General features: G+C 41.3%; 1 protein-coding gene across 1 annotated transcript in view; it reads right to left on the bottom strand.

Moving 5' to 3' along the window:
- The window catches only part of myo15aa (myosin XVAa), a 42,713-nt gene that overhangs the window by 11,322 nt on the left and 16,402 nt on the right, over positions 1–14,989 (bottom strand). Inside the window, exons 21-45 of the mRNA XM_072369584.1 lie at positions 14,849–14,894; positions 14,636–14,760; positions 13,862–13,979; positions 13,525–13,700; positions 13,087–13,171; positions 12,535–12,588; positions 12,265–12,346; positions 11,764–11,894; positions 10,733–10,828; positions 9,884–10,119; positions 9,036–9,226; positions 8,570–8,642; positions 8,166–8,357; positions 7,961–8,067; positions 7,461–7,552; positions 4,976–5,111; positions 2,325–2,696; positions 2,010–2,074; positions 1,724–1,861; positions 1,573–1,630; positions 1,229–1,361; positions 1,025–1,118; positions 831–951; positions 584–699; positions 386–445 (exon numbers count right to left, since the gene is read on the bottom strand). Of these exons, the coding sequence (XP_072225685.1) occupies positions 386–445; positions 584–699; positions 831–951; positions 1,025–1,118; positions 1,229–1,361; positions 1,573–1,630; positions 1,724–1,861; positions 2,010–2,074; positions 2,325–2,696; positions 4,976–5,111; positions 7,461–7,552; positions 7,961–8,067; positions 8,166–8,357; positions 8,570–8,642; positions 9,036–9,226; positions 9,884–10,119; positions 10,733–10,828; positions 11,764–11,894; positions 12,265–12,346; positions 12,535–12,588; positions 13,087–13,171; positions 13,525–13,700; positions 13,862–13,979; positions 14,636–14,760; positions 14,849–14,894 (3,097 nt within the window). The remainder of the gene's footprint in view (positions 1–385; positions 446–583; positions 700–830; positions 952–1,024; positions 1,119–1,228; positions 1,362–1,572; positions 1,631–1,723; positions 1,862–2,009; positions 2,075–2,324; positions 2,697–4,975; positions 5,112–7,460; positions 7,553–7,960; positions 8,068–8,165; positions 8,358–8,569; positions 8,643–9,035; positions 9,227–9,883; positions 10,120–10,732; positions 10,829–11,763; positions 11,895–12,264; positions 12,347–12,534; positions 12,589–13,086; positions 13,172–13,524; positions 13,701–13,861; positions 13,980–14,635; positions 14,761–14,848; positions 14,895–14,989) is intronic.

Below are 14,989 nucleotides of genomic sequence, written 5' to 3'. Positions count from 1 at the left end.
GGAACACTTTTTCAGTGAGCACGGTACATCCCTAAATGTTTTGGTGCAGCAAAAACACAAATCCCATGTAAACGAGATGCTCATATGCCGCTGCTCTCTCTGTCATTTAACTGTCCTGCGGTCTGATGGACACGATTTTGAAATTCTGTGTCCTACAGACTAAAGACGGACCGTTGGAAGAGTGGTGGTTCGAAGGTCTGTGGTCAGGTCTCCAGCTTCCAAAATCTAAATGCCAAAGTGTCCTTGGGCTAGACACTGAAACCCACATTGCGTGTAATGTGTTTGCATGTGTGTGTATGTCAAAAAAAAAAAAAAAAAGCACTGTGTAGACCAAGAGGTCTGAGAAATTTGAAAACATAGATAATTACTGGTTTCTTTAACCAACCTGTCTGAAGATTAGATCCAGGATCAGGGGATTGTTCAAGGTCTCTTTAGGGTAGAAAACCTGCATAGAAAGACATAAATGAGAAGAAGGAAACACTTATCCAAGTTAGTTCACACATGTGGTGTTTAGTCATCCCACCTCTCAGTGCAACCTGTTGTTGTGTTGAAGAATTTAATTGAAGACTGGTTTGTGACCCACCTCCTTCCTCATGTAGAGTTTCCACGGGACGTTGGAGTAAGTGTAATATTCATCACCGGTTCTGCTGTGCAGTTGGGTCTGAGCCGTCTCCTCCTCTACTGGTAAATCCCTGGAGACTGGAAACACAGAAACACATATGGAGTGAGGGGACGCTCGTCCCATAAATGTTGACCTGCGTGCATGAAAAGAGGATGGGATTTTAAGTCTATTCTGCAGTTCATTATTGGAAATCATAAATTAATTCCACCTGGAGGATGGGTGGGGGTTAAGTTGGAGCTGCTTGGCCCTGCGGGTCGAGGCTTGGTTGCTTTGGTAGCCTTCATTCCTCCATCTTCTTTTGGTTGGGAGGGCTGAGGCTTCCTCTGAGACTTAAACATAAAAAAAGTTACATATAACTACAATTCAACAGAAAGTTCTGATATAATTTTAGCGTTCATATACCGGTGACGGTGGGTTTGCCATTTGATCTTTAAGGATCTCCATAGCCTCATCGTGTGGGTCGGGTTTCTTAACAAACATCTTTCCATCACTTTTCCTACACACACAACAAAGTCCACATAAAAAAAACATTACAATAGTGTCTTAAATCTTTTAGATTAGAGACCCATGTGAGAGTTGAGTGTGCGTCACCTTTGTGTGGGAGACCCAGCAGAAGGTGTTGCACCAGCAGGTTGGTGCTGTTTGACGATGTCTTTGATGTCGTGGCTAGGGTCCATGCGCTCTGTGTTACTCACACTGGATCGCACCACGCCCTTGGGAGGGGGACCCCGTGTTGGACCTGCAACATAACTTTTGATTAAATCAAGCAAACATGAACCAGGAATGTTGAGGTACCCCGCAGACGCCTTCACTTTGTTTTTTAATGGGTGCACGGGGATTTAAAATCTCAAAGCCTAAAAAAATGCAGTGCAGGAATGTTTTCCACAACTAGAATTAATAACTTCAATGCAGTTAGTATATTCCCACTATACAACACGTGCAAGACATACTTATTTTCCGCTGAACAGCAGTGGGGCTGTGCTTGTGCGGCTCGTCGCTCTCTTTGGTCTGAAGAGAAAAAAACAAGAAATGATGCAGCTGACGAGCAAGGTGATGTTTCAAATTCCAATACGTCATCAAAGCTTTGTGTTCTTTACTCACAGGACTGGGTGTGCGTGAGCGCGGTGGCATGTGTGTGTGCTGATGTGAGGGTGGCGATTGGGGGGCTGGGGCGACAGGAGGGAAGGAGGATAGCATCTGCTGCTGAATTGCAATGGCCTGCATAGTCATCTGCTGGGCCTGCAGCACAGAGACACACACACACATAGGCAATGAATGACTGACATGTAAATAATAGTTTACCCTCATCCCACTGTATATACAGAACTCAAAGTACAAACAGTAGCACTTATATGTGAGCTGTGGAGAGAAGGAATATGTGTCACACCAGAATGATAGCTTGCTGGTTGATGATGGCCTGTTGCTGTTGAGTCAGTACAGTCTGCTCTGATCCTGAGGAAGAACATATGAAAATACAGCGATATGAGTAATTAGGAGAGCGATAGTAAACACAAATTCAGATGCCTGTCAATGAAAAATCAACAGACTGCTTGGTTTCACACAAACCACACACCAGAACGTTGTCATATAAATCATAAGAATTCAAGGGGATTTTCATATACAGCTATATCAGAAGTCCATCACGCCCACACTCTTTAGGCCACACATGCTGGAAAATCGAATGCAAACTCTTTCATTGTACCTGGCACACCTGTCATTACAGGTAAGCCTGGAACCACAGGTGTGGTTGGGAGTAAGGGCACTCCCGGCAGACCTGGGACAACACTGACGTGAGATGCTACATCAGTATCTCTATCGGCAGCCGAGGCAGTTGTAGGCATGACAGCAGGGGCGCGAGAGGGCAAAGGTGTGGGTGCCACACGAGTGGCAGGAGCAGGTGTAGAAGAGGCCTGCTGGCGGTAGGGGTGTTGGGGCTGGTTGTATTGGTGGTACTGTTGCTGTGGCTGTTCTTGCTGTTGTTGCTGGTGTTGTTCGTAGTGATGGTGGTGGGAAGGAATTGGCATAGCAGGGACAGGGGGCATCATTCCTCCTGCTACCGGCAGGACTGGCACAGCTTGAGGAGCAGCAGGCAGGGAACAGGGTTAGAATCAGAAACGATGTCACCTGTGGGGCTCTACTGCTTTTTAAAATGGATTTTAAAGGCATCAAGAGTCTCCAACTACAGAAACATGTCTGGGGTGCTTTCGCCTGTCTACAGAAATAACAGATAGACATTTAAATAATATGTTACAAAGAAGGATTTCTAATTGGTTCCTCAGCAGTTTAGAAACAGGTGTTGTGTCAGAGGGGACATCTTTAGTCCTGCTGATTGCATGCCTCTAGCAAAAGCTATTTCAGGCTGTCCATCATAATTTTAGTGCAGACTGAAATATCTTTTTAATTACTCAACAAAAAGGCATTAAGGATGAAAAATATATAGTCACTATAGTTCTCTTCTGCATCAACTGTGAAAGCACTGGAGAGGCTCACTTTTCAACCAACAAAATAAGATCAGATATATAGCAAAAAATCTACAACCCTTAGTATATTACCTTGTTGAGCTGGTAATATACGAGCTGAGCTTATGATTGTACAAAGAACAGTGTGCATAGGCTACGTGACAACGGCATCTCAGCATCAGTGCTGCATTTCGCTCCCAGAAACACAAGAAAAGCAGTGAAGAATTGTTTTTATCTCAACATCGAGCCATACAACCGTTTCTACAGACTATCACTGACACTGGTGTCAGGTTCTTGGTTTATTGAGATTTGTTTATTTCTGCTTTATTTGAACAGAGTTCTGTCCTTGTTTGTTTCATCTTGTTCTAATTCCTTTCTGTGTTTTTTCCCTTGACTTTTAGATGTCTGATTGTCCTCACCTGTGAATTGTTGGTTTCAGCTCTAGCTGAATCGTCTTTTTTTGCTAGGGAAAGTTGGGTGGGTCCGCACTGCTACTAAGCCGGCCCATACTGCTGGTGCAGCAAGCAGTCGACAAACCGTTTAAACAGCATATCAGCAGGCACATATGCCAAATGCTCTGCTCAGACCCAACCAGGTTAGCGGCATACACGTTCACCTCTGCCACAGGTCTGATACAAACACAAAGAGGCTGCTTTGATGCCAATAACAATGTCATTTCAAATGAATAAATGATGGTATTCTTTTTTCCTGTGTCATTGTGTGTGTGTGTGTGCCATTTACAATATAATGTCCTCAATTACAACATGAAGCGGAGCCAGAAATATCAAAGTAGCAGCCACGATAAGATCTTGTCCAACTAGTTCTCGTCTAATGCTTTCTTTATTTCTTTTACACATCTTTAAAACAGATGTTCAAAGTAATGGGACAATGGATAATTAACCTTGCATGTGGTATACTGCCGTTTCCTTTATACCTTTCTCTTTTGGCTTTGCTTCAAATGCTTTCTGCAGTGTACATTGTCCAAATAGATTAGATTAGAAGTAGAGCATACTGTCTATAATATGAAAGACAGCACAAACATTCACACCTGTGTATGCAGATGCTTCGAAACATTACCCACACTTAAGTAATAGCGAAGAACAGACAAAAGGGAACATAAAAAGCAGCCTATAAAGAAAGAATGAAATTATTCAGAATTCTGGAACGAGATCATTTTTTGTGACAGTGAAATGAACGATTACCACTATAAACCTTTGTGGAGCAACAAAGAGGCGCACACACAAAAAACATTAGAGACGAAATGAGCAGGATAACCACATAAAGGAAAAAAAAATTGTGCGTGAATAGTACAGGAAGCAAGAGAAACAATTAACTTGACAGATGTCCATAGAAAGCAAAGAAGTCATCTGTGGTTACAGTGAATGACTGCATGAATTAATGCATTATCTATGAAGCCAGACTGCTCATTAGAGCCTCTAAAGTACAGCTTAAGGTTGGCGAAGTGTGCACCTGAAGCTACAAACTACAGTTCTATACTATGACCTAGCTAACATTATGGAAATACTCTTGAACTGCAAGTCAAAATGATTTTAAACTTTGTAGTGTTTCCAGCATTCAGCAGAAGATCTAAAGTGAAAAAATAAATAAATAAAAATACCTCTCAACCTGAGAGTACTGCCAACAATTTGGGACCCACTCAGATTAAGCTGAATAATTTATGTCAACAGAGAGAAACAGTTAGAGAGGGATGGGTGTGGGACAAAAGAAGAGCTGGAAGTAATTCAGATATGAATGTAATTTCCTTTTGGGATAAATAAAGTATTTTTCATTCATTTAAAATGAAAATAAGGCAGAAATATATACAAATGTAAAGTCTGTGTGTAAAATATACATAAAACAGGAAACACACGCATAAAAAACTTCAACATTTTACCTCCAGGATGTATTCCTGGTGGATAAGGCCGGCTTGGGGATGCATGACTCTCCCCGTCTCCCTGTCCACCTCCTGTGATGCCTATACCTCCTCCTCCCTTTATCCTTGCAGACAGTCCTCCTGTCTTTTCCATGTCCTGGTAGACAGAGAGAACCAGGCAGCAGAGATTCAGCAGAAGGAAAAAGGTGGCTGCAGGTGGTGAGAAACTGGAGTTTAAAAGACATGAAGAGTGGGATAGAAAGTGTGTGCACTAGAAGAATTGAGATAAAGAAAGCACGAGAGAGGGAGTGTCTTGTGGTGGTTGACTGAGACCCTCTCTGAGTGAGCCAGTAAAGCTGCAGGAACTGAATACTCTCCAGGAAGTACCGTACATGCTGTAGGAGATGCTCCTTCCAACACAAACACGACTGGCAAAAACTTGTAAACACGGAAAAAAGAGGTGTTTCTGCCACAAAATGTAATACAGAAACAGTAACTTCACCACCCCAACATAACCAGATTGCATAGTTAATTTTTCCAAGCAGAATAATTCCAAAGAATCAATGCTCCTTTAAGTAGTAAATAGTGAGCTAGGTGCACCCAGACACAGGCTAGAAAATCTAATTTAATCAGCAGTAAATAAAAGCAAGTATGGTCACATGATATAACTTCTACTTTCTGACTGAAAGCTGATGTTAAAACTGTATGTGTTGAGACAAAACTTTACATCAAGGGTCTCAAAGAACACTGCATGATTCAGAGTTTCATTAAGAATATCTTGTGTTTTTTCAGCATCCTGATTGAAGCCTGGGAGCGAAACGCTCCATGTTCCCTTTCAACAATTTGGTCCTCCTGTCTCTTTTCATTTCATATCATTTCATATCTGACGGGACAGAATCGCCCACAGGGCTGTTTATGTCCTGCCTGCTGTTACTGTCAAATACGGTAGGCCATTCAGTAACCTAATCGTCCTACTTGTCTGGCCCATTCATACACAAACAGAAGCGGTGGATCGCATGTTCCGCCCATCCATCAACACTCACTGACATTCACAATCAGTGGGCAGGGGAGGCTGAGTGAGCATGACATGACGCTTTTCTTGCATTTCAGAGCTGAAACTGCAGCTTCACTTCCAGAGAAATTGTAAAATGTCAACACAAAACAGAATGAATTTGTACACTTCATAAATAACAATTCATTCCCAATGGAACACAGTAAATGTATCAAATGTTAAATAGCGAGTAATGAGTTGAGTGAGAGATTTTACTATTAAATGAAAAATAGAAAAGAAAATTGAAAAGAAAATAGATAATCTTGAATTCGATGGTAGCAACACATCTTTAAAAAGATGTGATGATATAGGTTTCCATTTGCTCAATAGCTCTGGGGTTTTTTTGTAGTAATTTGCATTTTCATGATGCTACAAATGTTTTCAGTGGAAGGTCTGAGCTGCAGGCAGGTCAGTCAGCACCTGGACTCTTCTACTGTGAAACCACGCTGTTGTAATTGTACAAACTTTAGCATTGTCTTGGTGAAATATGCACTATGTCATCTGGATGGGAGCATGTTTTGCTCTAAAACGATTGCTCCCTTCCAGATGTGGAAGTCGCCAGTTCGGTGGGCGCTAATGCATCCCCATACCATGCATCCCCGTATTTCTGGATCATGTTCACATATGGCCTCACAGCAGAGCTTTAAACAGCACCTGTGGATGGCACAGAGAAGTGCATTCACTGACAGTGATTTATGGAAGGGTCCCTGAGTCCGTGCAGTTATTTTTATGACGGAATCATGCCTGTTTTTGATGCCGTGCTGCCTGAAGGCCAAAAGATCACAGGATTCCAGTGTTTATTTTTGTCTCTGTCACTTGCACACAGAGATGTCTCCAGATTCTATAAGTCCTTTGATGATATTATGTACTGTATATTATGGAATATTCAAAGTCTTCACAATTCTATGTTAACGGACATTTCTTTTAATTGTTGCTCCCCAGTCTGTTGATGTAGTTTTTGGCAGATTGATGAACCTCCGTCCGTCTTTACTTCTGAGAGACTCTCTCAGGTGTCCTTTTTATGCCCATTCATCTGATACCAATTTACCTGATTAGTTGCAACATGTTTCTCCAGCTTTTTCTTTTAAACACCACTTACTTTTCCAGTCTTTTAATGCTAGTGTTCCAGTTTTTTTGAGATGTGTTACTGCCATCGAATGAAAGAGATTTAAATTCACTGTCAGCAAAATGGTTCAAGGTTCAGCTCTACAGTCTACATACTAAACCATGCACTGAAATGTAGCTGCCACCCACTCAGTGATGTGCATATACTCACATTGACATATGATATGTACTATATACATGTGATCAATATAAGTTATAGTGCAAAAATGTGAGGGCATAAAATTGTGTTTTACGCAATGGACCATCCAGCCTGCTGGTGTTTTTCCAAAGCAAGACATTAAATGGATTCATATCATGTGTAGTTTACTGGAAATCAGGGTGCGCACTCACTATGCTGTTGTCTGACAGTACAGGGTCAAACAGGCTGTCCAGGTAGCGGTCCATTCCTCTCTGAGTCTGACCATCACTGAATGCATCCGACTCTGCAGGACAGACAGACAGCAACCAGGTTTTAAACAGCGACTTTACACTTCATATTCACAACTTATATTTAAATCAATGTCTCTCCAACAACTTGTTTATATTACTCATCTACACAGTCTTCATTATGTTGAGGTATTGGCAAACAAGCCAATACCTCCAGGAAACATTTCCAGTGGTTTTTCAGAACTTCTCAGAACATCTCTCTTATGGTCAGCAGGATTAAAAGAAATTTGAACTCATCTTAACTGTGTATCGTCGTGCTTGAAGGTTTATGAACGACTTAAAACATCAGTTTTGTACAAATGTAGGAGAAGATAAGGAGAAGTTAGCCTATATCAGATTAAATCCTTAAAAATGTCTCTTTTTTAAGTTGTGAAAAGTATCTTTATTTGTGTGTGTTTGTGTACCACGACTGTAGTAACCATCAGAATCAGGCAGGCTGTAGGCTGTTCTGCTGCTGAGAGGAAAGGAAGGAAGCTCCTCATCTGACTCAAAGCCACTACCAAACAAAGTTCTGAGAGAAGAGAGGAAAACCATTTGTTAAATACTGTCTTTGGTGTAATGTACAGCATTGAACACCAAAGTGTCTGCATTTATATTTTACACACTGACAGGCTGGCATTAGCTCTGACTCTAGCCGGGTTGTCAGTGCTGATGATGAAGTAACTCTTCTGCTTTGGGAAGTCCATCGGGAGCTCGAGGTCTGCAACCAAGTCCAGCACGTAGTCATGTCCCGCCAACTCCACCCACTGGCCATGCTCTTTCATCAAAATTGAACTCCCTCTCCAACCGTCTGACACTCCCCTGTAAGACCACACAATTCCAATATTAAAATATCTTTATCCATCTAATAATATTAGGCTCAAAATGAGCTATTTAACTATAAAGAATGAAATGATTAGAACATTTGATTATGAAACGGGGAAATTTCTTAAGTAATTTACAAGGCATGTATTAACAAAAAGATACACCACCACCCGCAAGCTGAGTGAACATTGAGTGAATAAAATCAGCACCTGTGACGCAGGATGTGTCCTGCTAAATCCTCTCCACTGGTCCATGAATGGACCGGACACAGGAATGACCCTCCTGCAGAGGAAGATAATCAAATAAACAAACATCCTACACAAATCAGATCAGTTGATTTGATATCATAAACAAACCCTATCTAATGTGGACAATTCAGACCATCGAGCCCAAGGTCCCATCACCTGATCCCATCTGGCAATGAATAATCAATGATCCGGGGCTGTAATTGATCTCACACAATAAAAGTCACATGTGCCAACTTAGGTGGGTAGAAGGTGAGTATCGCTACGTGCAAGCATAAATCAGCCTTTACACTTTCTTTTCTGCTTCAAAAAATTAACTGCTGCAAAAAATATATTAACGTAAGAATATATAAATAATAACAGTTTGAAATAATCTTAATTTCTTTGGAAGAGCAAAGAAGATTAAAAACTGCACAATGTAGTATCTCACCATCCAAACAGTGCACGTGCAACACCATGTTAGCCTTCTTCCTATTGGCTGTCCACTCAAGCAGGGACAGCGGATAGGTCCGTGCAGTCTCGGGGGTGGAGCCCGAGCTAAGCTGCGTTTTCTGATTGGCTTGGATGAGTCTGTGTTGTAGCAACGCCTGACAACCCGCAGGGGCGTGGTCCGACACGAACCTGCGGGGCAAATATCAAATCAGGTTTTCTTTTAAAGAACCCGTATGATACTTATTGTTAGTTCCATGTTTTTATTTAAGGAGGCTTCTTGAACAAATGTACATCTTGATGTTCAGATAACACAAAAGCAGCTTGTGTCCTCTTTAAAGAGATATTTCAGTTCTATTTTTAAGAGAAGTGTGAAGCACTTCTGTTTAGTCTGTTTAGCACTTCAACATCTGAAATTACCCAAACCTCATAAACCTTTTGAGCAAATGCTATATTTTGTATTTCTTCACTGGTTTACTATGGCCCCAGGTAGCTATTTGACCAAGTGTGTGTGCAACCTCTGGTAGATCACTGCTAGTACTGAGGCTGTGGTCTCCCTACACATCAGTGACATTCTTCCTGTATGAGGCGAAAAAAATAAACCACTGTAAAAATGACAACATGGGGGTTATGAAAAGAAAAACCTGAGCAGGACTTTTCCAGTTTAATTAATTGCTGTCTGCTACTACTTATATAAGGCTATAATTAGTTACGTACTTTTTTTTTTATAGTCGTGTTTTGTGAGCCGACATGCACATTTTCTTTTGTTTACCTCACTACATTAGTGACGTTAAATACTTTTGATCTGTAAATTTCATGTTCACGTTCATGAAAATACTCCTTCCTCACTTCAACAGATATTTGTCCATCTTGGGTGATGGGGCGAAGGTGCAGACACACGCCAGCAGCAGCAGCCATCCTCTCTCTGCATTGGCAGAGTTTGTGTTCCTCCACACCTGATTGACAACCTGAGCCAGGATCTCATCTCGTAACCCTGGAGATGACAAACCCCTTTGGATAATATAATTCCCAAACATGTTTTCCTGTGCCCCATTCAGGTGAGGGTCCCCCATGAATCGTAACACCTGAAGAACACATAACAAAGGCAAAAGATTATTACAACTACGTCCGGTCAGACTGCGTAAAATCTTATTGATCCATAGCATTATTGGATATTGTTTGACCAAATTTTAGCTTTGCTGTTGTGTTTCTTTTCTGTCAACAAGCATGAAGAACTAGCAACAGCAGCAATTATAAGCTATCAAAACAAACATATTTTCTAATGTCCAACACACTAAGAGTTTTAGGGATCCACGGTACGGTTTGAGTGTTACAATGCGTGAAGCTCAACCAGGTCCAGCTCAACGTTTCTTTCTTGTTTATGACGGTTAGACTTACAATAGACCATTCTTAGACACAGTAGAATAAGTATTTCATTCAAACAATGAACAATAGAGGGATTATTTCATCCGAGCATTGATCTGTCTTTATTGTTGTGTTGAAAGAGTTGTTTCTTAGATCAATAAAGACAAAAAACAAAAAGTGTTTAATGCCCCCCCACCCAAAAAAAAGGAGAACACTTAAGGCAGTGTGAGTATGTGTAAATCTGTGTCAGTATAAGGTAAAATAGTGCAAAACTGATTCTCCAGATTCAAGGGTAAATTCATTTGACCAGAATAGGAAAAGATGTCAGTCTACCATGTTGAAAAGCTCAAGAGCCTCCTTTCGCAGGTCCTCCTCCAGCCGGGTCAGAGGTGACTCCAGAGGGGCCATCAACATCCCAAACTTTGGTTCCTGCAGCCAAAACAGCTTTAGTTTTAATGTTATTTTTTGCAAGGTTCTGACCCCCTAAATAAGAGACAACACATTTGGGGCACTGTTGCAATGTATTTGACATTTATGGATCATCTTCTTGCCTTACTCCCATCACTGCAGCTACTAGTGTCAGAGTAGCAGTGTAAACCAATGGAGACACTGGAAATCAATTATAGTTGCTGACCTAGCTACAATCTACTTTCTTGCATTCATAGTTCCTGAATGAGACAGCTCCAAATGTTTTATGATGATGCTAAAGTCTGGCTCCAAAAAAATGTAAGATGGCAATGACCAAATACAAAATTTAAGACAGGTGATGTCACTACAACTTCATCCACTTCCTATATAGACTTAATGTTCAAACCACTACAATGCAATTTGTTATGAACCACACCAAAATACAACTTTTTTCAGGTATTTTCTACCTTGGAAAGTGTCTCATAGGAAAAAAAAAAGGATCTTTTCCAATCTGAGCCATATATGTCTTACTTTTGAACTGACAGGACTATATCCCAATAGGTTATCTGGACCGTTACAGGACCTACAATGTGGAATGTTGAGTTCCTTTTTAGTCCGTCATTACAACATATCTGCCTTCATCTTTGACATGTTGATACTGTCTTTGGTAGTGGTAGAGCATACTGTGGGTTTGTGTCTGAAATGTATGTTGTTCTGTACGTGTAAGCTCTTTTCGTGGCAGTTTTGCTCTAGAATTCCTTATTGGTGACCTCTGACTTCATCAGTGGTACATTTTGACAAGAAAACTTGACAAGAGTCCACATCTAAGGAACCCCACAGAGTTGAACGGATAGTATCGAAGCACATACACAGCATGTTATATTGAGTATGTTTTAAGCTTGTCTGCACTACTGGCTCTAGGTGTTATACTGCGTGATTATGGTGATGCACCTCACCCTGAAATAGATCTGTGCATAGCGGTAAAAAGGGTAGTTGTTGATGTCCAGGGGGAGAGTGAGCTGAGCCTCTTCCTGGATGTGAGGAGCTTGAAGCAGAGCCAGACAGTCTGAGTGCAGCTCCCTCCTGACTGAGGGGAGAAAGAGATGACGGTGAAACAAAAGTCAGCCAGAGTACATACAGCAGCACGGACTCCCTTAAAGAATGATATTGCATGTTTATTTCTATTTAAAGGCTGACCAGGCATGTTAGTTTCAGCCCTTATTTGAAATGACACCGTGGTCCTAATTTTTCCCTATTTGGTTTATTTATTAACTGATGTCACTCTGATCCTGCTCCGTCAGTCTAATCAAACCATTTTTGAAGTTGATGCTGTAGGTAAAGTGAAAGTGAGGCACACTGAAAGAGCTGACCAGAGTGCTCTTAGACCCTTAGTTCATGAATTATATGTAAGTACAGCATGTGATGACACTGATGGGGAAAATGGACATGGGTCTCACCTCCTGCTGCCTGCAGTAAAGCACCCAGTTCTGCAGGGATCACCAAGTGTGTGACATTAACCACCTCCCTTTTGGTCAGCTCCTGAAAGAGATTGCATTGTTCATTTAACTGTGAAAAGACAGATTCTCCCTTCAAAGCTGCACGCGGATGACATCAATTTTCCCCATCGTAGAAACCGAGTCTCGTGGGAAAAGAATGAAGCCTACAACTTTTATAGCAAAGTTTCCTGTTCGAGTCCTGTGTAATGTCAGTCCAAACTTTTATCTTACCGTCTCTCTCCGCTTCCTGTCTTCTTCAGCTCTCCTCTTGGCTTCAAACTTCATCTGTGAACAGATCATACGCTGTAAACACTGATAACTGTCCTGGCTTGCACAAATTAAGAGACTCTGTTTGGTTATTAGCATTATGTACTTTTTATCAAGTTAAGGTTAATTGATAGGTGGGATAGAAAGAATAACTTTAAATAAGTAGCAACAAAGGAGGCAATAACATTACAACACCAGTGGGAGGCAGCAACGCATCAAACTGTGCCTAGTTTTCCAAAAGAAGAAGAATGAACTGGAACCTCAGGGTACAAATGCTGATCTTTGAGTAGCTTCTTAAATGATCTTCCCAAACTAGGTCTGGCACCATAAATCTATTTCCATAAGTGTTGGATTTTCACACTTTATTTATTATATTTATTTATTTACTCAAAAAAAAAATGCAAATGCCCAACAGAGACGAAGCTACTTGTTTTGTCAGTGGCTACTTTGTTAGATTTCCCCTAAAAACAAAAGAATAACAATGGGAAAAAAAGTTTGAAAGGAGGGTACGTGTACCTTGATGTATTGCTTGCGGCTGACATACATATGGACAAGAGAGCGGAATCGGACCAGACTCTGCCTCATTTTCACATAGCTCTTCCTAGAGGATGAAGTGAGAATCAATTTCCAATCAAACTTTAACTTGCTGTTTACACATATATTCAATCTCATTGTTTAGTGATCTTATTTCCTCAGAAACTTGTGTTACACACTTGGAAAGAGAAACTCTATGACTGTGCTACAGATAAAGCACACAGGCAGACCTTCTGGATTCATAAGGTTGCAATAAAACACGTGTTTCTTAGTAATTCAAAGTGATTCTCTCTATACTTTCCAACAGTCACTCCTGGATTGAGTGTGGGACTCTACCATGTTTGCTGCCTTAATCTAAAGGTGTAGTTAAAAGTTTCACAACGTCTAGAAAGGTTTTAGGATGCCTGTGTTCATGCTCACCTAACAAGGAAGCCCCGGCACTGAGCCTGAAATCTGACCATTTTGTAGCGGAATTCAACATAGCGTTTCCTGACAAAGAACATGCGGGTGTAGCGCTGCAAGGTGAGAGCAGCTATCTGACGGGATCGCTCTCGTTTACACTCCAGCAACTGGTAGATGTCCTCCTTTAGAAACAACTGCCATTCACACGCACGCATATGCATACACACGGAACATTCAAATACAAGTTGCAGAAATGAGGTGCAGCACAAGGTCAATTACGGAGTCATAATTCTTACATAATACTACAGCAGAATGAAATTGTGGCGCTGTTTTTGGTCAAGATGCACCAACTCACCTTGGTAACACCAACATGGTATGCTCCTGGTCGGAGGGGGCACAGTTTACTGAGCAATATCACACAGTTCTCTCCGTTTGCTGCTGGAAGCTCTTTAATCCCCACCAGGGACTTATACCTAAGGGTGACACAAAATGGAAGTTCAGATCTTTTTTTTACTCTGGGAGAATCTCACGAAAGAGCTGCTATTGTTCTCTGTCGACCATTTCTTTAATTAGTTTGTTCTATGTTTAGTAACATTCTTTAGTCGGAAGGTGCAGCGTTTCCCAAAGCCAAGTGCTTCCAAAGACTGTGGTTCTCCCAGAACCACATCTCTAATGATCATTTGAGGTCCAAGGCTAACCACTAAGACCATCATGAGGAAAATTAGCAATTCTGGTACCAACATCTAAGGACAGAGACTCAAGCCCTCCGAACTCTGCCTTCCATGAAGGAGTCTCTTCTCCAAGAGTTGTATAACCTTTTCACAAGCTCATTTGAAAAAAAGGGAAAGCTTTTGGAACTGAAAAATGAAGGTGTGTTGACACAGTGACATGTCCCCCCCCCCACCAATATACCAACCAACTTTGTCAAAGTAAGCAGCATCATGAGAAGAAAGAAGTAGTCATCCCATAAGAAATCATCAGAAACTTACAGCCAAACTGTGAAAGAAAGAATAAACAGAGCAGCAAAGCCAGAGTCCAGCCCTCCAACCTCAAATACTTTTTAATTCAAAGATTTGACTCGACTGTCTAAACACCTCAGGAGGGATCTAACATTCTGTGTGTATGTTACCTGAAGAGGAAGACGTAGAATGGCATTCTAACAGGATATCCCTCCCTACGGATCCTTATGGTCTCCAGGACCCCGGAGTGCCGCAGCTGGCTGCTGACCAGCTCATCCTCAAACACGCCTGGTTGCTGAGCACAGATGTACAGATGCTCAAATATTTGAACTGTTATGCATGTTCAGTAAGTGATCAAACATATGGAGTGGTTGAAGGTCTACCTTCATATTATTTGGCTTAATGCAGCGAACGAAAAATGGGTTGCACCTGAAAGGAAAGAATTTTTTGTTTTAAAGTAAGCAATGCTGTCAGACATGCTAATTGAGTTTTTTTTATTTTAAATGTGCCAGTTTTAGTCAGTT

The sequence above is a fragment of the Leuresthes tenuis genome, unplaced genomic scaffold (assembly GCF_036924035.1).
Source record: "Leuresthes tenuis unplaced genomic scaffold, fLeuTen1.0.hap1 SCAF_17, whole genome shotgun sequence".
Classification (NCBI taxonomy): Eukaryota; Metazoa; Chordata; class Actinopteri; order Atheriniformes; family Atherinopsidae; genus Leuresthes; species Leuresthes tenuis.
The sequence above is the reverse complement of the archived record's forward strand: the minus strand, read 5'-3'. Positions and strand labels throughout refer to the sequence as shown.